Source organism: Orycteropus afer, unplaced genomic scaffold (assembly GCF_000298275.1).
Source record: "Orycteropus afer afer isolate SDZICR_OR568_19922 unplaced genomic scaffold, OryAfe1.0 scaffold00014, whole genome shotgun sequence".
NCBI lineage: Eukaryota > Metazoa > Chordata > Mammalia > Tubulidentata > Orycteropodidae > Orycteropus > Orycteropus afer.
Window position 1 is genome coordinate 11,982,079 of NW_006921601.1, and position 27,282 is coordinate 12,009,360.

General features: G+C 40.7%; 1 protein-coding gene across 1 annotated transcript in view; it reads left to right on the plus strand.

Moving 5' to 3' along the window:
* The window catches only part of SPON1 (spondin 1), a 444,725-nt gene that overhangs the window by 102,980 nt on the left and 314,463 nt on the right, over positions 1-27,282 (plus strand). Inside the window, exon 3 of the mRNA XM_007955374.2 lies at positions 24,775-24,908. Within this exon, the coding sequence (XP_007953565.1) occupies positions 24,775-24,908 (134 nt within the window). The remainder of the gene's footprint in view (positions 1-24,774; positions 24,909-27,282) is intronic.

The window sequence follows — 27,282 nt, forward strand, 5'->3', positions numbered from 1 at the left end:
TAAAGAATGTTGATGGGATCTTCTGGATTTCTATCTGTAGATTTTGTATCATTTCTCATTTTTCATTTAGTTCTTGTATTTTCTTCCAAAATTGTTCTAGGGTTTTGTCTGTGTTTTCTTTAATTTTGTCAGTGTTTTCCTTGGTCTGTCTCTCAATCCATTGAAAGTTCCTAAGTATAATTCTTTTGAATTCCTCATCAGGGAGTTCCAATGCTGCTTCTTCCTCAGGGCTGTGTTCTGGGTCTATATCCTGCTCTCTTGTTTCTACCACTTTATCTTGCTTCTTTGTGTGGACTGTGATGCTCTGTTATCTCGAAGACATTGTGATTTTGTTCCATTTATATTTAGTTGGTGATTGTATGTTGGAGTGATTTGCCCAAGATTTTTGTTTTTTTGTTGACTGTATCTGAGTAAGCAGGGTACTGTGCTCCTCTATGTGCTATTTGGCAGCACTTATGGACTCACCACCTGTCTCCTGGTGGGTGTGATAGAGAATGGCTGTACAGATCTCTGTTAACTGTTTGTGAAGAGCAGTTAAGGGTGAGTCAGGCTCTTATTAGTTGTCGTTTATTCTTGGGTAGTTGGTGCAGAAGGAAGTGGTGGCTATCACTCAGTAAGTGGAGCTGCAGGAGGTGTGGTTGTGGTTGTGTTGCATGAGCACTGTTGCTGTCTTCCATTCAGTTACATAAAAACAGCAATTGAAAAACAATAAAAAAAAAGTAAAATCAAGTGGACAAAAGCACACCACATAAATGCACAGGAACAATCACCAAAAAGGAAAAGAGAAAAAAAAAGGAAAGGTAGTAAGTGAGAGAAAATATTTAAATAAATACTTTAAAACAACAACAACAACAACAAAATGCATAGAAAGAGGGAGAGGGATGCCTGCAATATCTAGGGAGGGGGGAATAAAAGAAAAGAGGTAGAGTAGGAGAATAATGAAGGAAAAAATGGGAAAAATACAAAAAGAAAAGCAAGGAAGGCGGAGAACCACAAGAAAGGGAAAAAAAAAAAATGGGAACTAGGAACAGGGAAGAGAGAAAAAGCTGAAAACTAGAACCTGAGAAGGGAAGAAGAAAGAATAATAATAAAAAGGACAAGAAAGAAAAAAAATTAAAAACAGGGAAAAACAAACTAAAAAAAAAAAAGGGAAAAAAAATCTGGGCAATGTGGGGCAGGTCACCCAGACTCCTTTAGACCACACAGACTGAGATGGAATTACTGCCAGCCCAGAAGTTGGTTGGGAATGAGGGATGGCCTCACCTCCGTTTGGCAAGAGGGTGTGGAGTATAAGAGTAACAAAGGGAATATGACACCTTGCCAATCCTTTGTTTCCAGTATGTCCTTACAGTCCCCGGCAAGTGGAGCTTATTCTTAGGTCTCTAGAATCTGAGAGAATGCTGTTGCTTTAAATATAAAATGGCCAAACTGCTTGTAAATATTCAAAATGGCTGTGCCCTCTTGAGAGCCAGTAGTAGCTCAGCCCGTCTCCCTTTGCGCTGCTTCCCTTTTTATTCACCAGCCACCAGTGCAGTCTTCTGTGCAGCCCCTGGCTAGCAGGGCCAATTTTTAGGTTAATTCTTAGGTCCCAATACCACTTGGCAATATCCAAGCCGTCCATGCCGTCAAGATTACTGACAGACTGCAACTCTGTATGTCTCCTTTTTTATGTTTTCAGCAGGTTCTTCTACTAGTTGGAGTTTAGTCCACTTCTGTATCCTTCCTTTAAAAGCTTCAGACTCCAGGATTATCTTCTGTATCTGTGTTAATTGGTTCCCCTTTTCTTTGTTGAAGAGGATCTATGTAGTTTGTTTGCCTATTCTACCATCTTACCTGGAGTAGCTTTTCTTATGCAAGGACTTTGCTTTCTTGAGGAGCTTTGGTTAATAAAAAATATTTTCTTCACTTTGCTGGGCTGTTGTTGTTGTTGTTTTGCCATCGAGTCAGCCCCGACTCATAGCGACCCCTCCTTGGGTTTCCGAGGCAGTATCACTGCGGAAGTAGGAATGCCCAACCTTCCTTCCGAGGAGTCGCTGGTGGGTTTGAACCGCCAGCCTTCTGGTTAGCAGTCAAGTGCCTTAGCCACTGTGCTACCAGAGCTCCTTAGGCCTCATATTCAGGGTGAGTAGCTTTTATGGAGAGCATGTTAATGGACAAGACCACATTCGAGAAACATTTCTCAGGATGAAATAATAGAAGTCAAGATAATACATACCCAGGGAGACAAAAGGGAGGTGATTAAACAACATTATCATAGGGGAAAGCCTATGAAACCAGCATGATTTTATGTGAAGAGTCAACTATTTTGAAGTACAGAATTTCATGGATAAAATGTATTGAACTAAAGGAAAACAGTATTTTATAGTTACAACAGTAGAAACAATGAAGAATACAACGATTCCAAAATCAAGTAGCAATTTATTCCACTATCCACCCCAAGAAGTAAACCAATTACTTATAATATCAGTTAGGTGTAAGGAACAGGATTGTTAAGGCAAGACACTATACATTGCATATGATTAACATAAAGTGTAATATTAGCTCAGTTTTGAGGACATAAATACAGCAATCTGATTTCATTATGGTACAGGCACTTCCCTGGACTTCAGTGAGAATGTCAAGGGTCCTTTTACTTTGGAGTACTACTTTTCTTATCATCACCATTTCAATATTGATCTTCTGAAGTCCATGGGTGCTATCATTAGGACAGTTTGTGTATTTATGGCTAATGTTTCTACATGTATCATAACATCTTCAAGTCCATTGGAGGTGAGAATATTGCTGCTAGATAATCAATCCAGTGAAACGCTGATTGAGACCCATCTTAATATGGGTACATTAGCTGGTAAAGGGAGTTCAGTTATAATACATCCTTGAATCTAGCTCAGGCCTAGAATGAGTCTTCAAATCTAGCCTGGCAGAAGGCAGGGCCAAAGGTTGGTTCCACATAGTCAAAAGGTGTTGTTAGGGTCTACCCAGTAGCTATAAACATCATAGTGAAGTAATCAGTAGCTTGTAATGTTATTATTGATATACATTCAAACAGTGGAAGGCATCCCATAGGTCTGGTGAGGGCTGGATTATTCATACAGGTATGGTTAGATTGCTCCCAGCAAAGGGGAGCAACCTGACTTACCGTCCCCACTTGGGGAGTTAACCAGATGAATCCAATGCACAGTTGTTGATATGGACCTACAATATGAAGAGTACTGTTTATGGGTTTAGAATATTCTTTAGCTGGCTCCTCTTGGGAAATTTTTTTTTAGTAAATTAAAGGTTGTATTAAGAGTGATGTTTATGTTATGGCCTAGATTTTGTTCAGATCTGAAAAGAGGCCATTTATCAATGGGAAATATAGTAATAATAATTTTCTGCAGTAATTAACTATCTATCCATTGCTTTCATATTCATAGAAAAAGAACAAGCCAATCAGATCCCTGTAGTAGAGGAACCCATTAGGGAAGGCCAGTATGACTTGAGATTGGGAGGATATGACATATCCAACAATTAAACCTTTTTAAATGGTGAGCATAAGCATCTGTCCCATCTAGGAAAACATCAGTAGAGGCATGACTGTAGCAAAGGTAAAAATAAAAAAAGATAAAGAGGTGCATTTCCAGGCCTCTTCCAAGGTCTTGGGTCAACTATCTGCCTCATATGTCATCTGCTTCCTAACACAGGGGTGTTTAAATGTAATTTTCAGTTTTCTGGTGAGTTGGCTAGTCCAAAGAGAAGTCTTAGATTTTCTTAACTGTGACAAATGGATCCAAGGTTTTATTCCCTCTAACATGGCTGGCTGCACATAGATTGGTGAGGAGGACTATGTGTGGACCCTTCTGTCCCTTCCAATGAGATTCTAATGAGTCTTTTATTTTGTGTCTCTTCCAATGTACATATTCTCCTGGGGCAATGTTGAGCAGGTTTTGGGAGCCTAGTTTCTGTTCATGAAAGGTTTCTCTAACCTGTGAAAGATATTCTTTAAGAATATTGGATTAAAGACTGGCAGTACTTCAGTAACTCAGGTTAAACAATGTTAGGGTTGGTGCAGGCAACATAAGGAAGGACCATGGGCTTCCTGGTAATTATTATATAGGGGATAAGTTTGTGAGACACAAATGATGTGGACCTTGGTTTTTTTTTTTAAAAAAAACAAACAGACTTAGTCCAGGACAAATTTAAAGTTTCTCAAGGCTTGGCTATTTGGGTCTTTAATATTCCATTAGTTCTTTTTACTAGACCAGAAGACTGAGGATGATAGGGACAATGTAGCCTTTGATAAACAGGAGAAACTCAACACAGTTCTTGGAGTGACTAGTAAAATGAGTTCCTGGTCACTACAAAGAGTTTTTGGTGTTCCCCAGGTGGGTATGGTTGGGCAATCTACTTCTGTAGTGATACTGCCTGGAAAACCCAAGGAAAGGTTGCTATGAGTCCGGTCTGACTCAATGGCACATAACAACAACAGGTGGGTATGATGTTTTCAAGAAGTTTCTTTGGTATAAAGGCTGCAGTAGTAGAATTTATCCTCTATACATATCTGTATTTCTCACCATAAAAAGTATTTAATGTTTGATTCCCCTGATGAACTGTAAACTACATACCTGTTGTTGTTGTTGTTGTTGTTATGTGTCATCATGTTGGACCCAACTCACAGCGACCCCTCCTAGGACTTGTTTATAGTACCTGGGACATGGCGTCAAAACCAAGAACCAAACTGTTGCTGTTGAATCAATTTGAATTCATAGTGACCCTATAGGGCAGAATAGAACTGCCCTATAGGTTTTCAAGGCTCTGAATTTTTATGGAAGCAGACTGCTACATCTTTCTCCTGTGGAGTGGCTGGTGGGTTCGCACTGCTGACCTTTCAGTTAGCAGCTGAGTGTCTAGCCACAGTGCCACCAGAGTTCCTTGGCTGATGGTAAGCAAGTAATAAATATTTGTTGAATGAATTAATGAGAACTAGAAACTTATGTTTAAAAAGTAGTTTCATAGACAAGATTTCAAAGTTACAGCAATTCTGGTAACAAAGCCCTCTTCAGTAAGGAGATGGCAAAAATGGAACAAAAAGGATTGGGGCTGAGGATTATATCCACCATCAGTGTGGATGTCACAGTTTTCCAGAATATGGACAACATGAGAAGAGAAGAGAAGCAGGCCCCAAAACAGTGGGATCCAGTCCCTGGCTCTGTTAAATTTTCAAACAGGCTGAATCTGAGAGAACCATAATATTTTAGAACTAGAGGGTATTTTGGGCCATTGAGACGTTTTTACATGAGAAAACTAAAGCTCAGAAAGGTTAAGTAATTCCCCAAGTTTTCACAGAACTAGGGATATGGGATTAGGACATGTGTCTCCCAACTGCTACATTGTGCTGGCTCATTCCTCCAGTGTGAATAGTATGTGAAGCCATTTTGCAATGACAGTCATTGGATTCCATTAAAAAAATAATAAACACATTCCTCTTATGCACAATTCAGCTACATTATGTTGTGTGGCTTGCATTTCTCAAGTTCACTGATCACCCATCGACTTTTATTTGTAAAGAACAAAGGGACCTGGAACATAATTAACTCACCCACATCTCCCATTGTCCTTAAATCTTTTGTGCAATCATTGATTGTTGCTTCTATTGTTGAAAGCAAGATTGTTCTCTTGGCAACACACATCCAGAAAAAGAGCCCAGCAGGAACTCAGCAGGTGACACTGTTGAAATTTGACCTTACGGTTCTGGCAAATAAAAGAAAAAGTGGGGGAAAAAAGCACTAATTGAACAGAGGGTCATTTTGAATTGGTTACCAATCTATATGATAGGATGTTTTGAAAGAAAACACATTTAGTTATTTTCAAGTACATTTAAAAATACAGAATTATCAGCCAACAGGCCCTTGGGGATCTTCAAGTACAGGCCTTTGGGGATCTAATTTAATGAATATTTTAAGAACTTATTGTTAAGATACTACAATTAGCACAGGTGGATGGAAGCTTCAGATGTGCTTTTGGAAAACAGCCCTTTCTTGCTTTTATATCTTAATCATTACTTACCCATACATTGTTGTTTACTCTGAGATTGCTTTCACTCTGAAGAAAGATGCTCTTAGTAAAGGAATGTGGTGTGGCACAAGCGAGTATATTTGGGATCAGGTAGGAGTGGATTGAATCTTGCGTTTGTCCATTATAAACCTGTGTGCTCCTAAGGAAATCATTTAACTCCCTTGAGCTGCAGTGTCTTCCCATAGAATGGGGAGCATAATAACTATTTCAGAGGGTTATTATTATGAGTCAACAAAATAGGTTTATAAGGCCTAGCACACAGCTCAATAAATTCCAGCTTCCTTTCCCAAAAGTTAAACTTCTGCTACCTGACCATCCAGAAAATGCAATGATGAGCTATTGAGATCTTGCAGCAAGTGAAGAGATGGCAGTGTATATGGCTCCTTCTCCACATTTTGCACATATATTTGGCTTTATCCATTGAATCCCTTGAGTTGCTTAATCTACCTGCAGCAGCACGTTGAGATAGCAAAGGTGAAGATCTAAGCTAAAAGCAGATTCATGTTGGTTCAGCTGGAAAACCATCTGTCACGGAAATCTCAAGCATATCTAAGTCTGTTCCTCACTCTTTTAGTTCTTAATTCTTTAAGGTCTATGGGTGGGATCACTTAAGATGGAGACACCAAAGAGAACCATGAAAGGCTCTGGGATGGAAAAAGCTCCATGTGTTTAAAGGGCCAGAGCATAGTGGACTAGACAGAGTGGCAAGAGGTGAAAAGTCAGCAGGGGCCAGATGAGGTGAGGTATTGTGAGCTGTTGTTAGAAAGTTTAGATTTCATTTTAAGTGCATTGAGAAGCCATTGGAAATCTTTAAACAGAGAAGTGACATGATTTTTTTTTTTTTCTTTTTTTAAATTTTAAATGTGCACTCTGGCTTCTGCGTGAGATTGGATTGTAGGGGTTAAGTATGGAAGCAGAGAGATAAGCTAGGAGGAGGCTGCTGCAGTGGTTTATGAGAGTTGGTGCTCTGGAGAGAAATATTGTGGAGGTAAAACTGACAGGCACTCTGTGGTAAGGTTTAAATAAGATAACATAAAGAAAATTCCAAGCATGTAGTAGTCACTTTACATACATGAGTTCCCATCTTTCTTTTTGCCACACTACTAAAGGAATGCTTGTCTCTGGAACTTGGGTTTAGGGGGATGGTCAGTTAATAACCACATCTCAACTATGGATTTGCTCTTTGGAGGGAGAGCTGAGTGGGAGATGGAGGCCAGCTTTCGCCAACCAGCCTGCCTCCTGGTGACACTTGCCTGAGGAGTGAGAGAATAAAAAGGGTCAGGAAGCAGGAAAGAAAGGAAGAGAAATATGGAAGGAAGACTTAAGACAGGAGGTTGTTGCTTTGTGTAGGAAGGGGCTGACATAACAGCTAGATTTGCATCCTGGAAAATGATAATACAGGTATATCAGGGCAGGATGCTGTGATCAGAGCTGAAGGAACCTTCCAGGAGGCATTTCATCCCACTTTTTCATTTTAGGAAATTGAGGTCCAGAGAGGAGAAGTGACTTGGCACAAAGCCACATAGATAATAACAGAGGTCGACCTGGTGGCAAGATGTAGTGGAAAGAGATTGATTTGAAAGACAGAGACCTGAGTGCAGTCATTCATTCAGGAAGTATGCACTGAGCTTCTGTTATGTGTCAGACCCAACTCTAGGCTCTGGAGACATGGTGAAATAAGACAGACAATACCCCTGTCCCCATGGAATTATATTCTAGTTGTTCTTCTTATAGCAACACTGCCACCATAGGTGAAGTGTTTAACCTCTATGAATCAGTTTTCTCTTCTGTAAAAAAAAAACAAAAAGCCCAAACCCATTGCCATCAAGCTGATTCTGTCCCACAGCAACCTTATAGGACAGAGTAGAACTGCCCCATAGGATTTCCAAGGCTGTATTCTTTATGGAAGCACACTGCCACATCTTTCCTATGGAACGGCTGGTGGGTTCAAACCCCTGACCTTTTGGTTAGCAGTCAAGTGAATGTTTAACAACTGTGCTGCCAGGACTCCTTTTCTCTGAAAAGGAATTAATAATGCTCCTTCAATTTTCATTAAATTGTTCATCCATTCCACAAATATTAAGTGTCTATGACGTGTTGGAAGGAGCTCTGGTAGCATAATGCCTAAGGCACTTGACTGCTAACCAGAAGGCTGTCGGTTCAAATCCACCAGCCACTCCTCGGAAGGAAGGTTGGGCAATCCTACTTCCGTAGCGATACTGCCTTGGAAACCCAAGGAGGGGTCGCTATGAGTCGGGGCCGACTCGACGGCAAATAACAGACAGACAGACAGATGACGTGTTGGGCAAAATTCTAGATGGTGTTAAAACAAAATATTCCAGGTAGACACACCCTGGCTTTCAGATAAGACAGACTAGGGTCAGAGTGGTTTTCATCCTAAATGTCCTTCAGAACCATGTGGGCTTTTTTAAAGTGCACTGATCCCTCTTCCCGAGCTTCGGATTTAAGTGGTTTGGGATGGGGCTCAGATATTACCATTTTTAAAAGTTCCCCAGGTGACTCTACTGTTCAGTGGGCTTAAGTCCTAGAGAAGCAGAGGTAAAGGATGATGAGGATAATGACAGGCGAGCAGAGGGCTGTGAGCATATACCCGGCTCAGGGTCTGGGGTTTTCTGAAAGGTTTCCCAGAGGAAGTAACAGTTCATGTGAGACCCTGAGCAGGAGTTAGTCCAGCAAAGAGAAGAGGGTGCAGTGTCTGAGAAGACTGGAGGACGTCAAGGATTGTTGTGGAGGTTGAAGGTGATAACAAAAAAAAAAAAAAAAAAAAAAAAAAATGCAAACGCCCCAGTCCTTAGCCAAGGATAAGCACACCATCCACCCTTTCCTTGCCTGTTTCTCTCCCTCTGTTCTTTCCTACTCAAACCCTCCCCCTTAATGTCCTTTCTCCTATAATGCACCATGTTGACAGGACAACAGCTGATTTTGTGGCTTCTAATAATTATCTGAACGAGCTTCCTCCTGTCATCTATCAGCTGGTGAATTGCTCACTCGCACTGCTCCTCAGCAAGGTACCAGCCAGGCTCTCTGCTCCCTCCCCCAGCTCCCAGCTCCAGCTTTCACACTGCAGCAGAGGGAAAAGCCTGGGCCCTTTTCTGTGTGATTTAATCAGTATACTTCCCTCAACCCTCCACCTTCAGGTGCTCTGTCTTCAAATATTTAATTTGTTTTGCAAGGGCTTAGTACCCACCGGCTGGCAGCCACATTGGATGTGTTTGACAAACAGCTGCTGAGATTTACCATAAATCCACTTCCTTAAGAGAGATTCTTAGTGTTAAAATATATTTAGATCAAAATATGGCCTTTTCCCAGGGCATAAAGTAGTTCATAGATGTGGACCATATTCAATAAAATATAAGTTTGTGATGCCTGTCATTTTCAATCTAAAATGAGAGGAAATCTGACACTACTTTTATATCCTGAAGAAAGAAGACATTCCATGACCCATTTAAGCCTCTTCTGAAATATCCCTCAGCAGAACCTTAACTCATTCTCTAGTTGAGGTGTCGGGGCAGGGAGAGAAGCACAAATAGATTTGACTCTGTGCTGATGTCTATATCAGAGAGTACAGACAAGCAGCAGGGTTAAGTAGAAGGAGAGTGGGCATTGAGAAAGAAGAATCAGTTGAATTGGTCCTACAGGAAATGTCATTGTCTTATGGTAGGATGGAGGAGAATGGAGAGCCCTTCCTCCTTCTATTTATAATCTTCTAAATGTTGCACAATGAATAAGGAAGACCTAAGAAAAATTGATGCTTTTGAGCTATGGTGTGGTGAAGAATGCTGAAAATACCGTGGACTGCTGAAAGAACTAACAGGTCTGTCCTGGAGGAAGTGTAGCCAGAATGCTCCTTGGAGGTGAGAATAGCCAGACTTCGTCTCACCTACTTTTGTCATGTCAGAAGGGACCATTCCCTGGAGAAGGATGTCATGCTTGGTAAGGTGGAGGGTCAACGAAAGAGGGGAAGGCCCTCAACGAGATGGATTGACACAGTGGCAGTGGCGATGGGTTCAAGTATAGCAAGAATCATGGAGCTGGCTTAGGACCAGGTGGTGTTTCATTCTGCCATGCATAGGGTTGCTATGAGTCAGAGATAACTCAATGGCACCTAACAACAACAACAACAACAAATGTTGCACAAACATTTAAACATTTGGCTCCTAACCAAAAGGTTGGCTGTTCAAATGCTCCCAGAGGTGCCTGGGAAGAAAGGACTGGAAATCTACTTCAGAAAATTCAGCCATTGAAAACCCTATGGAGCACAGTTCCACTCGGAAGCACATGGAATCATGATGAGTCTGAATCAACTCAACAGTGACTGGTTTTAAATGCAATGTGAAAAAAGGATTATATTCTTTTCCCTCCTTGTACAGAAACTGAGAGTAGAAGTAGCCCTATCCATTTTCTCCTCCCCGTCTCTACTTTTCCCCATTTTTGGCCACTTTGACATATGGGTGACATCAGAAACAAAGGTTGTGGTCTCATCCAGGCAGCCATCTGTCTACATTTGCCAGTGAACAGAATTTGCCAAGAACTCCCACTCTGCAGTCTCTCGGGGAGGCAAAGTGATAAGCATGTGCCTCTGATAAAGCTGGAGCCTGGGATCATCTGGGAAGACTGGGGGGCTGAATCCCTGGGAAAAGGACACACACAGAGAAGGGTCTGGATCCCTCTCTGAGAGGAGGTGCTGGCATTATAAGAAAGAAGGAATGAGGAGGCACGATCAATAACTCAGATGTTTAAAAAGCCAGAAAGCTGGAATCAGTTTTCCTCTGAGTCTGACCTTGCTAGATTCTTCTTTCCTAAACTCTAAGCCCTATCCAAAGTCTTCCTAGAGGCTAATGAGAGGGTAAAGGCCTCTTATTTGGAGCCAGAGTGCCTGGGCGTAAGTCCATGTGAGACTCTCAACTTTGATCAGGTGACTCCATTTCTCTCAGCCTCAGTTTCTTCTCTGAGAAAGAAAACATAGTCTCTTCTCAAAACTGTTCTGGATTTTAGATGAACCAACATAGTGAACACATATATATATACATTTCAAACACAGCCATGAGGATGTGGAAGGTTCTCAACAAGCTGACAATTCACTCTTAACTTTTTCTTTTCCTAAGTGAAGTCAGACAACTGAAAACCCCATATAATGTGCAGGAGACACACATTTGGAGCTCTGATGGCATAGTGCCTAAGGCATTTGACTGCTAATCAGAAGGCTGGTGGTTCAAACCCACCAGCCACTCCTCAGAAGGAAGGTTGGGCAATCTACTTCCATAGTGATACCACCTCAGAAACCCAAAGAGGGGTCACTATGAGTTGTATCCGACTTGATGGCACTGAGTTTGGTTTGGAGTTTGGAGGCATTGTTGTTCTTGTTAGTTGTTGAGTGGCTCCAACTCATGGCAACCCCATGTGTCTAAAGTAGAACTGTGCTTCATTAGGTTTTCAAGGCTGTGACCTTTCAAAAGCAAATTTCCAATCTTTTCTTCCAAGACTCCTTTGAATATTTTCAAACCACCAACTTTTTGGCTAGTAGCTGAATACTTAACCATTTGTACTACCCAGGAGGTATTATTATTATTGTTGTGTAACATTGAGGTGATCCTTCCTCATAGTGTCCCTACAGAACCAAGCAGAACTGCTCCATAGGATTTCCTAGTTTGCATGGGCAAAATAATGCAAGACACAGGAAGCATCAACACAAGATGGAAGGAATACATAGTCACTGTACCAAAAAAAAAAAAAAAATTCAACCATTTCAAGATCAAGAACTGATAGCGTTGAAGGAAGAAGTCCATACTGACAGCATTGGCAAAAAATGAGGCTCCAGGAGTTGACAGGATCCCCACTGAGATGTTTCAACCAATGGATGCAACACTAGAAGTGCTCAATTGTTTATGCCAAGAAATATGGAAGACAGCTACCTGGCCAAATGAGTGGAAGAGAACCTTATTTGTGCCTATTCCAAAAAAAGTTGATACAATAGAATGTGAAAACTTTCAAATAATAGCATTAGAATCACATGCAGGTAAAATTTTGCTGCAGATAATTCAAAAATGGTTGTAGAAGTACCTTGACAGGGAACCGCCACAAATTTAAGTCAGATTCAGAAGGGAACATGGAACGAGAGATATCATTGCTAATGTCAGATGGATCTTGACTGAAAGCAGATAATACCAGAAAGGTGTTTACCTCTTTTTTTTTTTTTTTTGACTATACAAAGGCATTCTGGATCATGACAAATTATGGATAACATTGCAAAGAATGGGAATTCCCAAACACTTGATTATTTGCTCATGAGGAACCTATTCATAGACCAAGAGGCAGATGTTCAAACAGAACAGAGGTTTAAAATCAGGAAGGGTGAACTTCAAGGTTGTATCTTTGCACCATACTTATTCAAACAGATGCTGAGCACACAATCTGAGAAGCTGGGCTATGTGAAGAAGAACACAGCATCAAGATTGGAGAAAGACTTACTAACAACCTCTGATACGCAGATGACACAACCTTGTTTGCTGAAAGTGAAGAAGACTTGAGGCACTTACTGATGAAGAACAAAAACTACAGCTTTCAGTAAGAAAAGAGAAATTCTTGTAACTGGACCGATAAGCAACATCATGATAAATAGGGAAAAGACTGAAGTTATCGTGGATATAATTTGACTTGGATTCACAATCAATGCCCATGAAAGCAGCAGTCAAGAAATCAAATGATGCATTGCATTGGGCAAATATGCTGGAAAAGATCTCTTTAAAGTATTGAAAAGCAAAGACGTTACATTGCGAAGTAAGGTGCACCTGGCCCAAACCATGGTATTTTCAGTCACCTCATATGCATGGGAAACCTGGACAATAAATATGGAAGACTGAAGAATAGTTGCCTTTGAATTATGGTGTGGTTGAAGAATATCGAACATACCATGGAGTGCCAGAAGAATAAACAAATCTGTCTTGGAAGAAGTACAGCTTCCTTAGAAGCAAAGATGGCAAGACTTTATCTCATGTACTTTGAGCATATTATTGGGAAACACCGGTCCCTGGGGAAGGACATCATGCTTGGGAAAGTAGAGCATCAGCAAGAAAAAGGAAGACCCTCAAGGAGATGAACTGACACAGTTGCTGTGACAATGAGCTGAAACAGTAACAATTGTGAGGATGGCATAGGACTAGGCAGTGTTTTGTTGTACACAGAGTCGCTATGAGTCGGAACCACTGGACAACACCTAACAACAGCAGTAACAATTTTTATGAGAGCACATTGCCAGGTCTTTTCTCCTGAGGTGGGCCTGTTGCATTTGAACTGCCAACCTTCCATTTAGCAGCTGAGTACTTTAACCATTGCACAACCAGAGCTCCTTAAGGAGGTTTTAGCACAATATAAAAAGCTTCCCTAAACAACAACTTCAGGCAGAGTGGGATAGAGAGATGTACATTTTGCTGAGCTGGTCATAAATCTGAAAGAAATAATTACATGAGGTATTCAAAAGCAATTCAGTGAGAAGATGCTTCATCTACATTGACGGGCTTTTCAATTACTCAGCTTTAGTACTGCATTATACCATTCTCTGGCAATAATTATTAAACATTTCAACTGTATTGCAATATAAAACTTAAAGGCTGATTTATTTCCTAGGCATTTGACTACCGAGTATAACATTCCCCATTTATATGGCTCTACTTGTTGAAATCTATTTGTCATAGTGATTTTCTAACATTGAGTTGAAACTAACTCCCCAAGAGGAAGAAGGAGAAGGGACAATGAGTTAAGTCCAAGGTTATAAGTCCTGGCTTTGGAGTCCTGTGGGAGTAAGTTCAGGCTCCTAACTTCCTAGCTGGAATCTGTAAAATGGGGATCATTCCTACTGCACAGGTTTATTGGTGTGATTATGTGAAATAATGGATATAAACTGAAATTGTTAGGGAGAACATAGAGTATGAAGTCAAACTTTCTAGACTTTATTGTTACGACTGTGCATCCTGTTATTTCCTGGCTTTTACCTTCACCAAGTGAGAATTTTATCAGTTATTCAGCACATATGCATCAATCATACACTAAGCTCTAGGCAAATAGAGTATTATCAGGGTCTATTCTCTGATTATCACTTTAAGAACTCAAAGAAGTCACTGTTATGAGGCATCTCACTATACAAGCTGCCCCACTAGGCATATGGAGCATCTTTTTTCATCATCATTACACAGCCAAAATAAGAGCATGGAGGCACAGAGAGGTAAAGAGGAATGCCTTTAGTCAGGGTCATTCAGTGACTAAGACAGAAGGTGAACCCAGCATGTCTGGCTCCAGTTCTCTATGTGATGCAAACAGTTTGCACTTAACCACTAATGGAAAGGTTGGCAATTTGAACCCATGCACCGGTACCACAGAAGAAAGCCCTGGTGATCTGCTTCCATTAAGATTAAAACCAAAAAACCAAACTCACTGCCATGGAGTCGGACCTGACTCATAGTGACCCCTCCTTGGGTTTCTGAGACATTATCTCTACGGAAGTAGATTGCCCAGCCTTCCTTCCAAGGAGTGGCTGGTGGGTTTGAATAGCCAGCTTTCTGGTTAGCAGTCAAAACGCCTTAGGCATTGCGCCACCAGAGCTCCAAGAAAATCCTGTGGAGCAGTTTTACTGTGTAACACGTGGGGTTGCCGTGAGTACGAAATGATCTGACAGCGGCAAGTTCGCTTTTCATCTGTACCTGGCTCCAAAGCCCACACATGCTCTCTCCACCATCCTGTGCTGCCTCTCAGGTTTCCAAAAGGCACAGTTCACCTAGATCAAGGAGAATTCCTCCTTGTCGTTCTGATGTTTGCTAATGAAGATATCACTTATCTTATTAAAAACTACCAAAAACAAAAACAGTTGTCATGGAGTCAACTATGACTCATGGTGACCTGATGTATTTTAGAGTAGAATTGTGTTCCATAGGGTTTTCAAGGGCCGGTTTTTTGGAAGTAGATCACTAAGCCTTCTTTCAAGGCACTTCTGGGTAGACTTGAACCTCCGACATTGCATTTGGCGGCCAAGTGTGTTAACCATTTCCACTACTCAGGACCTCCCTGAGAACAACCTGTGACTGCTATTTCCTCTAACATTCATTTCAAGCTTTTCCAGTATCTTCTAATCTTCACGTGGAAGGTGACATTTTTTCTTTAACCAGCAACCATACTGTGATGAGGCAATGGCCCTTCCACATGCACATACATGCCAGTTCCAATGAAACCTCTCCTTTGTACACCAGGCTTCCAAGCCCGGCTGGCATAGATGCAGGCCAGCTGGTCTAGTGCTCAGGCTACCAGTCTGTGTTGTTGTTGTTGTTGTTATGTGCCATTGAGTTGGCCCTGACTCATAGCGACCCCTCCTTGGGTTGCTGAGGCAGTATCGCTATGACAGTAGATTGCCCAGTCTTCCTTCTGAGGAGTGGCTGGTGGGTTTGAACTGCTAGTCTTCTGGTTAGCAGTCAAGTGCCTTAGGCACTATGCTACCAGAGCTCCTAGTAAAGAGCACTAAAACATTGCTGGAAGTGAAATGAGATGGGGAAAAGGGTTTTTATCTGAATTGTTGAGAATGAGCACTACATGAGAATAATAATAACAAAGACAATAATATTTATTCAATAATTCCTTTGTGCCAGAAACATCTCTAAATGCTTTTTCTTTTTCTGTTTTAACTTTTTATTGTGATTTGGATGAAAGTTTACAGAGAAAATTGGTTTTCCATTCAACAATTCATGCACATTTTGTTTTATGACATTGATTGCAATCCTCACAATGTAACAGCACTCTTCCCACTTCCCCCCTGTGGTTAGTGTTTCCATTTGTCTTTCTTTCCTATACTTTCCTACGTTCTGAGCTTTATTCCTGGGCAAATGATGCCCTTTTGGTTTTGTCTGGTTGATTTTTCTATGGACTGCATAACTCCCTGGTGTTATTATTCACTTTATAGGCCATATAGACTGAAAGTTGAGCTGCGGGGGTGAGTTCAGTTCCAGGCCTGATGGGTGTCTAAAGGCCATAGTCTCAGGAATACTACCAGTCTCTATCAGACTGGTAATCCTGATCTTTTCTATTATTTTAAATTTTGTTCCACATATTTTTTCCCACTCTATCCAGGACCTCCTGATGTGATCCCTTTCAGAGTGTTCAGCAGTGGTGGTCAGCTACCATCTAGTTCTGGTCTAAGGGCCATAGAGGTTGGAGTTTGTGTGGCCCATTAGTCCCTTGGATTATTTGTTTCCTTAAGTCTTTGATTTTTTTCTGGGTAGAGACCAATAGTTGCACCTTAGATGGCCGTTCACAAGCTCTTAAGACCCTAGTTGCTACTCACCAAAGTAAGACATAGAACATGGTCTTTGTGGACTGTGTTATGCTAATTGAACTTATTTTCCCCTGAGACTATGGTCCTGAGCCCCCAGGTCGAGCAATTCATTCCCTCAGGATCCTTGGTTGTTGCTAAGTTTTTATAACTTTACCCCTATCTGCTCTACTATGTTCATAGATATATTTGCAGTACATATAAATACATATGTAGAAATATCCTCTGTCAAACCTATTTATATTCATGGGCATAGTTTCATTCGCCTTCCTTCTCCTATTCAGCTTACATGTCTACCTATGTATCCATTTGTAGATTATTGTTATTACTGTTATTGCAAGATTGGGTATGTAATAGTATTTACCTTTGCTGCCTTTAACTCTTGTGCTTTTCCCAATGTCTTCTTTTGCCTTGATTTTTTACTGACATCCTCCTTATTGTATATTGCCTTTCCAAGTTAATACATGTCTGCCTTCTAGTTAGTGATTTACCCTCACATCCCCTCCCACTCCTGGTAAACATCAAAGACTGTTTCTTTCTGTGTGTAAATCTTTTCTTGACTTTTTACAGTAACGGTCTTATACAATATTTGTCATTTTGTGATTGAAATTTCAGCGTAATGTCCTCTAAATTCATCTATATTATAAGGTATTTTACAAACTCATAACTCATTTAAACACTGTTAGCCCAATAAGGTAGGTACTATTAGCATCCCCTACTTTACAGATAAAGAAGCCCCTGGGTGTTGTAAATGGTTAACTTGCTTAACCTCTAATCAGAAAGTTGGAGGCAAAGGGCAGCTCTCTGGGAAAAAAGAAAATGTAGAAGAAAGTGACTAAAATGAAAATAAGGATCTGTTAGAAGAGATGCTCCTGCCAAATAACCCAGGAGAGAAAGGATGCTGGTGACTTTGGCAGGAGGATGTGGCAGCTGGGAAACCAAAACCAAAACCAAGCTCACTGCCATTGAGTGGGAGTCGACTCACAGTGACCCCTCCTTGGGTTTCTGAGGCAGTATCTCTATGGAAGTAGATTGCCCAACCTTCTTTCCAAGGAGTGGCTGGTGGGTTTGAACCGCCAGACTTCTGGTTAGCAGTCAAATGCTTTAGGCACTACACCACCAGAGCTCCCATGGCAGCTGGGCAATGAGGGTGAATATAGGGAAAGAGGACAGGATTGGGATCTAAATACTTACAGATTAGAGGAGAAACCACTTTCAAATTTATACTGAGCAATGCAGCCAACACAGTCATTTAAAATATATCTTTGATGAGTTTGGGAAAATGCTGAGGCTCCCAGGACAAACAGAAAAAAAAAAATATTTTAAATGCAATATGAACCCAACTATGTAAAAATTAAAAAGTATAAATGGAGAAAACATTAGAAAGAAACAAAGCAAAATTGTAGAAACAGTAGGGTATTTATTTCCCATTACTTCTCTGTCTTTATAAACATCTCTATAATGACCTTACTTTTAAAAAGCAGCATAAGCAAAATCTTTAATTTTTAAAAATTTATATTGAAAGCTCCTTCATAAAAGACAAAGCAGTTGTCTTTCTTTTCATGACTTTTAGACCAAAAAAAAAAAAAAAAAAATTCACATGGGAAACTAGAAAGAAGTGATTTAATGTCTGGAATTATTTTCTTTGGATTCTCTCTCAGATTCTACAGAAGTGGTTCAAAATCCCTTCCTGGATAAATTCAGCAATAATAACTTGCAGTAATATCACTCCCAGAGAAATTAAAGATATGAAATTTCTTTATATGAAATATTTCTTTAATGTGAAATAGCCAGAAGGGATGATTATAATAGTTCAAAATTAAAAACAGCAAAATGATCAGCACTATGAAGTTTTTTAAGTAAAATGTGCATTATCCACATGACAGACTGTTCTAACTTCCTCTTCCAATTACCTAATTTATCCCCAGTTCCCATGTGAGAACTGGAGCCCTGACCCTGACCACTAGCCTTGGTCTCTATGTCTAAGACCCTGCTTCCTGAAGACAAATGTCCAAGATGCCCCTACATGGACTCCTTAAAAGTAACTCCTAGATGTCCTACTACCATGGTTTACCCACTTGATAGAATACTTGCAACTTTATTCAGGACTTTTATGTGATTCAGGTTCATCTCTTGAAGCTGTGTCTGTTGAGCCAGAAAAGATGAGACAACATGTTAGGAGAGAGAATGCAGATCAGAGTTAAGGAGGGTGGCCAAGATTAGATTTAGGAAAGAAGTGTTGTGTATTCAAGTTTAAGAAAAGTGAAGCCATAAATAGGATGAGAGCGGAATAGACACTATAATGGAAAGCAGGGGTTGTGGTGTAGATTACAAAATGGATATGGCAAGTGATTCAGGAACAAGATTGTGATCAATTTAAAAGTCTTTAACAAAGTAGCTTGAAAATGCACCTCATGTTTGAGAGGCCTGCTCATGACCATATTGCCCAACCAGTAGCCTTCACAATAGATCGCAAGTATTCTAGAAATGAAATCTTGTGCTCCTGTCTAAACCTTGACTAGTATCTGAGTCTGCTCTGCCTGCTTGTCTCACCTGACTGGATGGGAGCCAATCATAGGTCCCCAAACATCTGCCTCATTTTCAGGGAGTAAAGCAGCCTGCCTTGCCAGGGAACCTCTCCCAAAGTGGGGCTTAGTATTATCTTTCAGCTTTTATTTAGAAACATTTTTCTTGAGCTGCAATTTTCTAAGTGAACTTAAATCAAGAAGGTTTATTTGAACTTATGTTAATTATAGAAATATGATCCATGGAATGTTGTAATGAGGTCCTATAGAATATTTTAACTTCTTTATTTAGAGTAATATGTCATCATTATAGAAAATTTAGAAAATACAAAAAGTATATGAAAGAAATAAAAATCACTTATGATCTTACTGCCAGACACAACCATCTCCACTGTAATAGTGTTTTAATGTTCTGGTCTTGGGTATTCCAGCTATAGATCAAGATGAGTGGTAAAGCCTTTTTAAATGACCAGCATTTAGATGATGGCTAACATAGTAGGGATTCTAAGGTCTACTATAGACTGTGCAATGTGGATGATGTAGGGTGAGTACACAAACAGGTTCTGATATGCCCAAAGCTTGCCAGAATAAGTTGATTATTTTCTGGGAAGCAAACAACTTTGGGAGCATTCTCTGAATCTGAGGAAACGATCCCTTCTGTTCAATGCTTAATTACCATCTGGTAACTCAGGTTGTGGATAAACAACTATATTTACCTGAGGTGGCCTCTATGGCTTGCAAAACATTCTTTTTTGTTTCAGTTCTGGGCCAGAGGTCTTAATTTTATATCCACCCCACCTCAGATCTTTGTCAGAGGCAAATGGAAAGAGCGCATACAGGCTTTGATCTCAGACATCCCTGGGTCAGAATCCAGACCACATCACTCTGAGCTTCATCTCCTCATCTGTAAAATGGGAACAGTCATTCCCATCAAGAATTCAGGGATGTGGCCATGGTAAGTACCTGGCACATCAAACTCTCACTGCCATCGAGTTGGATCCAACTCCTAGTGACCCCTCCTTGGGTTTCTGAGGCGATATCACTACAGGAAGTAGATTGGCCAACCTTCCTTCAAAGGAGTGGCTGGTGGATTTGAACCGCCAGCCTTCTGGTTAGCAGTCATATGCCTTGGGCACTATGCCACCAGAGCTCCTGCCTGGCACATAGTAGGTTTTAATTAAATATTTGTTCCTTTTGGCTTTCCTAATGTAATCAACTAGAAATCTAGCAAAGATTTTACAGTTTCAGAATTTAATGCACCCACAAAATTCCCTGTGACCACTAGAAGGGGGATCTTCATTGGAAACCAACTATGCAAGTTCAAATAAGTTGCACTGTTTGGAAATCCACCCTCATACCAACAAGGGATCAAAGTACTAAGCAAGAGTAATATTTTCATTTACCAATATGTGTGTGTATGTGTGTTGGAAGGGGGTGTTTAGGTGTTTTGGGTCAGTCCAGTGTATGTAGTTCCATGGGACAAGGCTTGGTTAGAAATGAAACTTCTTACCTAACACAAGGGGAGATGACACTACCAGGAGGAACCGTGTTATAGGGAATAAGTGTAGGTGTTAGATACTAAGAGGGCTAATATTAACCCTAGCTCTGTCACTGTGGGACTTTGGGCAGGTTATTTAATGCATCTGTGCCACAGTAGTTTCCCCAAGGATATGCTTATTAATACTTATTTTTCTGTGTTTCGGGGAATAAAAATATGTTAGCTATTATCAAGACTATTAATAAGCACCTAAGAAAACAAAGTCCAAGGTTAGAAGCAAGTCTAGAGAGTTGCCTAATGAAGGGAGCTAAGGCCAATATTGCAGCCAAGGTAACTAGTAACCAAGGGAAGGAGGTAAGCATCCCCAGTTCTTCAGTGCACATCTACTATCCACCCAGCACTGTGCTAAGTGCTGAGAAAACAATGATAAAAAGAAAACTAAAGACATAGTGCCTGTCTACGTATAGCTTACAGATTCTTAGGGAAGTAAACATTATCAAAGAATCACACAAATGCATGTAAAATCAAAAGACATATATAAAGTGTCTGGAAGAAGAGGGACAGGTGATAAGAGAACATATAAGGGAAAGGGATTGTTATAGTAAAGGAAGTCATGGAAAACTTTTCTATGGAAAGAGTGAATGAGCTGAGATGAATTAAAAGAAGGAAGGAAGTGAGGGAAGAGAAAGAGTAGGAGGAAGGAAATGGGAATTGACCAGGCTTTGGCAGAAGAAATCACCAACCATAACATAACAGAATACTATGAAAAACTGTATTTTGACAAATTTGAAAACGTAGAAGAAACAGACAGCTTTCTAGAAACACACTACTTACCTAAACTAATAAAACAAATAAACAAACAAAAAAAAAACCTCACTGCTGTTGAGTCGGTCCCGACTCATAGTGACCCCTCCTTGGGTTTCTGAGGTGGTATCACTATGGAAGTAGATTGCCCAGACTTCCTTCTGAGGAGTGCCTTCTGGTTAGCAGTCAAATTACTGTCACCAGAGCTCCTACCCAAACTAATAGAGGTAGAAAATCTGTTTGGGCGAAGAACATGAACAAACACTTCACCAAAGAGAGCATTTGAGAAGCCAACAAACACATGAAAAGTTGCTCGCAATCACTAGTCATCAGAGCGAAGCAAATGAAAACTGCAGTGAGTTACTTTATTACCTCTGCAAAAATGGCACTGATCAAAAAATCAGAAAGCAATAAATGCTAACGAGGTTGTGGGGAGATTTGAACCCTGCTCCACTGCTGCTAGGATTGTAAACTGGTTCAGTCACTATGGAAAATGGTATGGTGCTTCCTCAAAATGCTAGAAATAAAAATATCCTATGATCCATATCTGGAAAGGCCTATAGATAAGCACACACCAAAAAAAAAAAAAAAAAAAAAAGCCAGAAAATCTAATGGGAAAGTTGACAAAGATTCTGAAGAGGCAATTCACAGAAGGGGAAACCTGAAAAATTTATGAAGAGATGCTGCGGTTTCTACTGTTACTTTATAATGGTCAGATTGAAAACAATTAGGAAGTCCAGTAATAACAAGTACTGGTGAGGATGTAAGGAAATGGGAACACTTACACATAGCGGGTAGAATAAAAGGATGCATCGCCATTCTTCTGAACAATCTGGAAGTACCTGGTGAAATTAATGATTGTAGTCACGGTCTGACAACCTAGCAATTGCACTACATAGTATATATTGTTAAAAAACTCTCACATGGATTAAAAAAAAAAAAAGAATATGAGGATCTTTATTGCAGCAATGTTTGTGGAAGGAAAGAGTTGAAGTTAACAGTGGCCATCACTAGGAGAATGGATAAGGAACCTGTGATCTATACATTCAATGGAATACTAAACAGCAGTAGGAAGCCGTGAACTACATTTCCATATGGTAACTATGACACATCTCAAAAGCATAAAGTTGAGTGCAAGTGTGGCATGTTAAAACACTCACAAAACATTCTATTTAACTTCAAGGAATAGTATATATGTATATGTATGTATATGTTATATATGTATGTGTGTGTGTGTGTATGTATGTACTTACACTCAGAATGTGTTTAACATACATTAACTACATAGGTTGCCAATGAGTTGATTCCAACTCATGGTGACCCCACCATGTGCCAGAGTGGAAGGGTGCTCCATAGGGTTTTCAGGGCTGTGACCTTTTGGTATGAATGAGTTCATACCACCAATCTCTCAGCTAGTAATTGAGTGTTTAATTTTTTGTGCCACCCAGGGACTCCAAATATATAGGTGGTAGTTGTTGCTGTTATGTGCTGTCATGTTGAACCCAACTCATAGTGACCCCTCCTTGGGTTTCTGAGACAGTATCACTACAGTAGTAGATTGCCCAACCTTCCTTTCCAGGAGTGGCTGGTGGGTTTGAACCACCAGCCTTCTGGTTAGCAGTCAAGTGCCTTAGGTACTAGGCTACCAGAGCTCCCCAAATATATAGGAGTGGGTGCTAAATGGAAGAGGGAAATGGAAGTAGAATGAAGAATACAGATACATAAATGTAAATAGAAGATTGCCTTTGCTTTTTCCAGTGATAAATAAACTAAGGAATCTGAGTCACTTGATTCTTTTTACCTACTATCTTAAAAAATTAAAAGCAATTTCAAAAAAATAAATACAACATGGGTATAATGATTACATTTGAAAATAATTGAATAATTCAGATAAAGCAGTCAACTCAGTGTCTAACACATTTAAAAAAAAAAAAACCAGAAAACCTGTTGCCATGGAGTTGTTTCTAACTCACGGCAACCCTATGTGTTACAAAGCAGAACTATGCTCCACAGAATTTTCTTGGCTGTAATCTTTATGAAAGCAGCGCCAGTAGGAGCGTTCAAACTGCCAACTTTTAGGTAAGTAGTTGAGTGTAAATTGTTTGTGCTACCACACGCCTGGCACATACTAAACTCTAAATAGGTGTTTATCTATTACTGTTACTGGTGTCCCTGTGTTGTTGTTGTTGTTGTTGTTATGTGCCGTTGAGTCGGCCCCGACTCATAGCGACCCCTCCTTGGGTTTCTGAGGCAGTATCACTACGGAAGTAGGATTGCCCAACCTTCCTTCCGAGGAGTGGCTGGTGGGTTTGAACCGCCAGCCATCTGGTTAGCAGGCAAGTATCTTAGCCACTATGCTACCAGAGTAGTGCAAGTGATTAAGCACGTGGCTGCTAACTGAAACATTGAGGGTTCCAGTTCACTCAGAAGTACCTCAGAGGAAAGGCCTGGAGATCTTCTTCCACAAACCCGGACAATGAAAACTTGATGGAGCACAGTTCTGCTCTGCCACACAGGGGGTCGCCTCAAGTCAGATGACTCTACAGCAATTGGTTTTTATTAATTTTATCAATGCAATTCGTGACAAAGAAAAAACCCAAAACACTGATGCCATCAAGTCAACTCATAGTGACCCTGTAGGGTAGAATAGAACTACCCATAGGATTTCCAAAGCTGTAATCTTTGTGGAAGCAGACTATTACATTTTTCTCCCTTGGAGCAACTGGTGAGTTCAAACCATTAACCTTTCAGTTAGTAGCTGAGTACTTAACCACTACACAACCAGGGCTCCTTAATTCATAACATAGCTCTACCAAGCAATTGGAGCTGGTACTGAAGACCAACTGGCGTTAGATAATTTCCGCAAAGGACCTGTCCACATGTAATGTACTATGATTTACTAGATGGATAAGCAGCTACTGGCAGCACACCCTGAAGCAAGTGGAAGGGACAAGAGCTGAAACAGCCTTTGGGGATGGGACTGGCTACCAGCTTTTTGCAGTGTCTTCAGAAAATGGAATGGTTATCTTGGAAGAACAACAGTTAGTAAATATAATACACAAATTAAGGACATAGAGAACACACAAGTAAAAAGTGCTATGAAACAGGGAGACTATGTATTTTGGTATATGTCCTCTAAAGGGATATTTTCTTTTAATATTTTAATTTTAAGTTATAAAAGCGTGGCTGAGTTACAGCTATATAAAGAGTGTTTGCTTTGGATTATGCCTCCTCCATGCTTCCTCTCCTCCCGTGAAGAAGTGGGACACAGGTTGCTCTAGCGAAATAAGCAAGATCATCATCTAGTGGCCATTTCCTCAAAGTGCTGACACAAGATCCTTCGTCTCAAAGTGCACGAGAGAGGATCTGCCCAGTCCTTGTCCTCATCCGACGTTAATTCATCGAGCGCTGACTCTGACTCTATGCCAGGCACTCTTCTGGTGTCTGTGGATATTGAGCTGCTGAGACAAAATGACAGATTTAAAAATGAAAATAAGAAAGTGGCAACTCAGAAACTCCCAAAATGACGTATTTCAATGTGTTTATTTTCCCCTGGTTTTCCATAGATCATAGATGAAGAAGAAACCCAGTTTATGAGTAACTGCCCTGTTGCCGTCACTGAGAGCACACCCCGGAGGAGGACGAGGATCCAGGTGTTTTGGATAGCACCACCGGCAGGAACAGGCTGTGTGATTCTAAAGTAAGTGCAGATGACATCTTGGTAACACTTCATTCCCCTTCTCTGCAGCTTATCAAAGACTTCACGGAGTAGCTGCAGAAAGAAAGTGGCTTTACTGAAGTATCAGACAAGTTGTGTACCCTCTCTGGTCCTCAATTACCTCAACTATTGAATGGGACTCTAGACCATTGCCTTAATTTGCTAGAACTACTATAACAGAAATACAACAAGTGTGTGGTTTTAAAGAACAGAAATTTGTTTTCTCACAGTTTAGGAGGCTGGAAGTCACAAATCAGGGCACTGGCTCCGGGGAAAGGCTCTCTTTCTGTCGGCTGGGGTGGGGTGGTGGTGGGGAATCTTTGTCTCGGCTTCTCTGGCCTGCCATCCTTGGAGTTTCTGGGTTTGTAGACTGGCCTACTTTTGTTGTCTTCAGATAGTGTCAGTCTTCTCCGTGTTTGCTTTCTTCTGTGCCTAATCTGCTCTTTTTTGTCTCAAACATTTTTGGTTTAAGACACACACTCCACTGATATGGACTCATATCGTAAAATAACGAAGAAAACCCTATTCCAAATGAGATTACATCTATCGGTCTAGAAGTTTGGATTTGCAACATATATTTTGGGGGAACACAATTCAATCCATAACAACTATCACTGGAGAACTGCTACATAAAGAATCAATAGTCCGAATCTCTGGTGTCCTAGCCACTCTCTTTTCCTAGGGATGATGATATTAGGGCTGGCTAAAAAAAAAAAAAAAATTTAAACTAAGTGAGAATAATCTTTGCTTCCTTTGCCTGGAATTTGACACTTTTTCTTCTCTAGAACCCCCAACAGCTAGTGTTGTTAAATAGTACTTAGGCTCACCTGGGTCCTGGTACTTAGGTGTGGACTCTTCATGATCCTATCTTTTTTCTCCATCAAAATTGCCCGCTGGTGCCACTTCCTATCTGGCCTCCTGATTCTCCTTTCTGGAGAGCTACAATAGAATAAGAGGTTTTAACCAGATAATAGTTTTCCTCTGAAAAGTAGCATTGCTTCAAACCTGGGTCTCCAAAATTATATGCCACTGAATGATGTTCTGGGAGACGTAAATAGAGGAGCAGGAGGAAAACAATGTCTGGGGTCAGACACATTTGGAAAATGCTGCCTACTGCATCCCCCTCTTGCAGAGTCACAATACATAGTAGCATATTAAAGGTCTTACAACGTCCTGCCAAGAAGAAATCTTTTTAACTTGGTTTTACCCAGCATTTCCCACTTATTTGACTGCAGAACTCCTTTTTTTGCTGGGACATCCATTAACATTCACTAGTTTGGGAACCACCTTGGTATCTGTTTTAAATAGATTGAAAGACCTGTATGGAAGATGCCATAGTATGTATGTATGGTGGCATAGTGCCTAAGGCACTTGACTGCTAACCAGAAGGTTGGTGGTTCAAACCCACCAGCCACTCTTCGGAAGGAAGACTGGGCAATCTACTTCTGTAGAGATACTGCCTCGGAAACCCAAGGAGGGGTTGCTATGAGTCAGATATGACTCGATGGCAGTGATTTTGGTTTGTTTTTTTGATGGAGGATACCAGTAGTCCCTCAATGGTGCACTCGACTACTAATAAAAAGATTGGTGCTTCATGCCCATTCAGAGAAGCCTTAGAAGGAGGGCCTGGCAATCTGCTTCCGAAAACCCTATGGAGCAAGTTCTACTCTGTAGCACGTGGGGTCACCATGTGTCAGAATCAACTCCATGGCAACAGGTTTGGTTTTGTTTTTTGGGGGTGGTCATAGAGTGATTAGAGAATTTCAAGATTTTAGACAGGCAAATAAATGGTCATGGGTAGATAGATGGGCAGAATTCCAATTCTAGCATCCAGGAAGCCATTTTTCCAAAGAAGTGGGAAGGGCACTTCTCAACCATTCTCTTCTTCTTTAAATCCCCCAAGACCTTATTTATGTGTTTGGCTCATTAGTCTGCTCCTCTGGCAGGTGGCCATTCCAGTGAACTTACAGCTGTGGTTCACTCCAGCCTACCCCAAGAAGGTGCTGATAAGTAGGCATTGCACCTAGGCATTCCAGTCCCCACAGTTCCTGGTCTTCAGCTGTGCCTGGTTTAGGGGAAAAGCCCCATAGAGTTCTCTGGAAGCCTCCGTCCATTGTGCACACCCAGCCCCTCTGGGTCAGTTTCCCTTTGCTACCATCACCTTGGACATCATTTGTTTCTTTCTTAGTTTAAGGCAAATTGAATCTCTGACTCAGAGTCCTTGAGAAACTTGACTCATAGCATTCATCTACATTAATGATTTTTATATATATATAAGGAGCTCTGGTAGCATAGTGCCTAAGGCACTTGACTGCTAACCAGAAGGCTGGCGGTTCAAACCCACCAGCCACTCCTT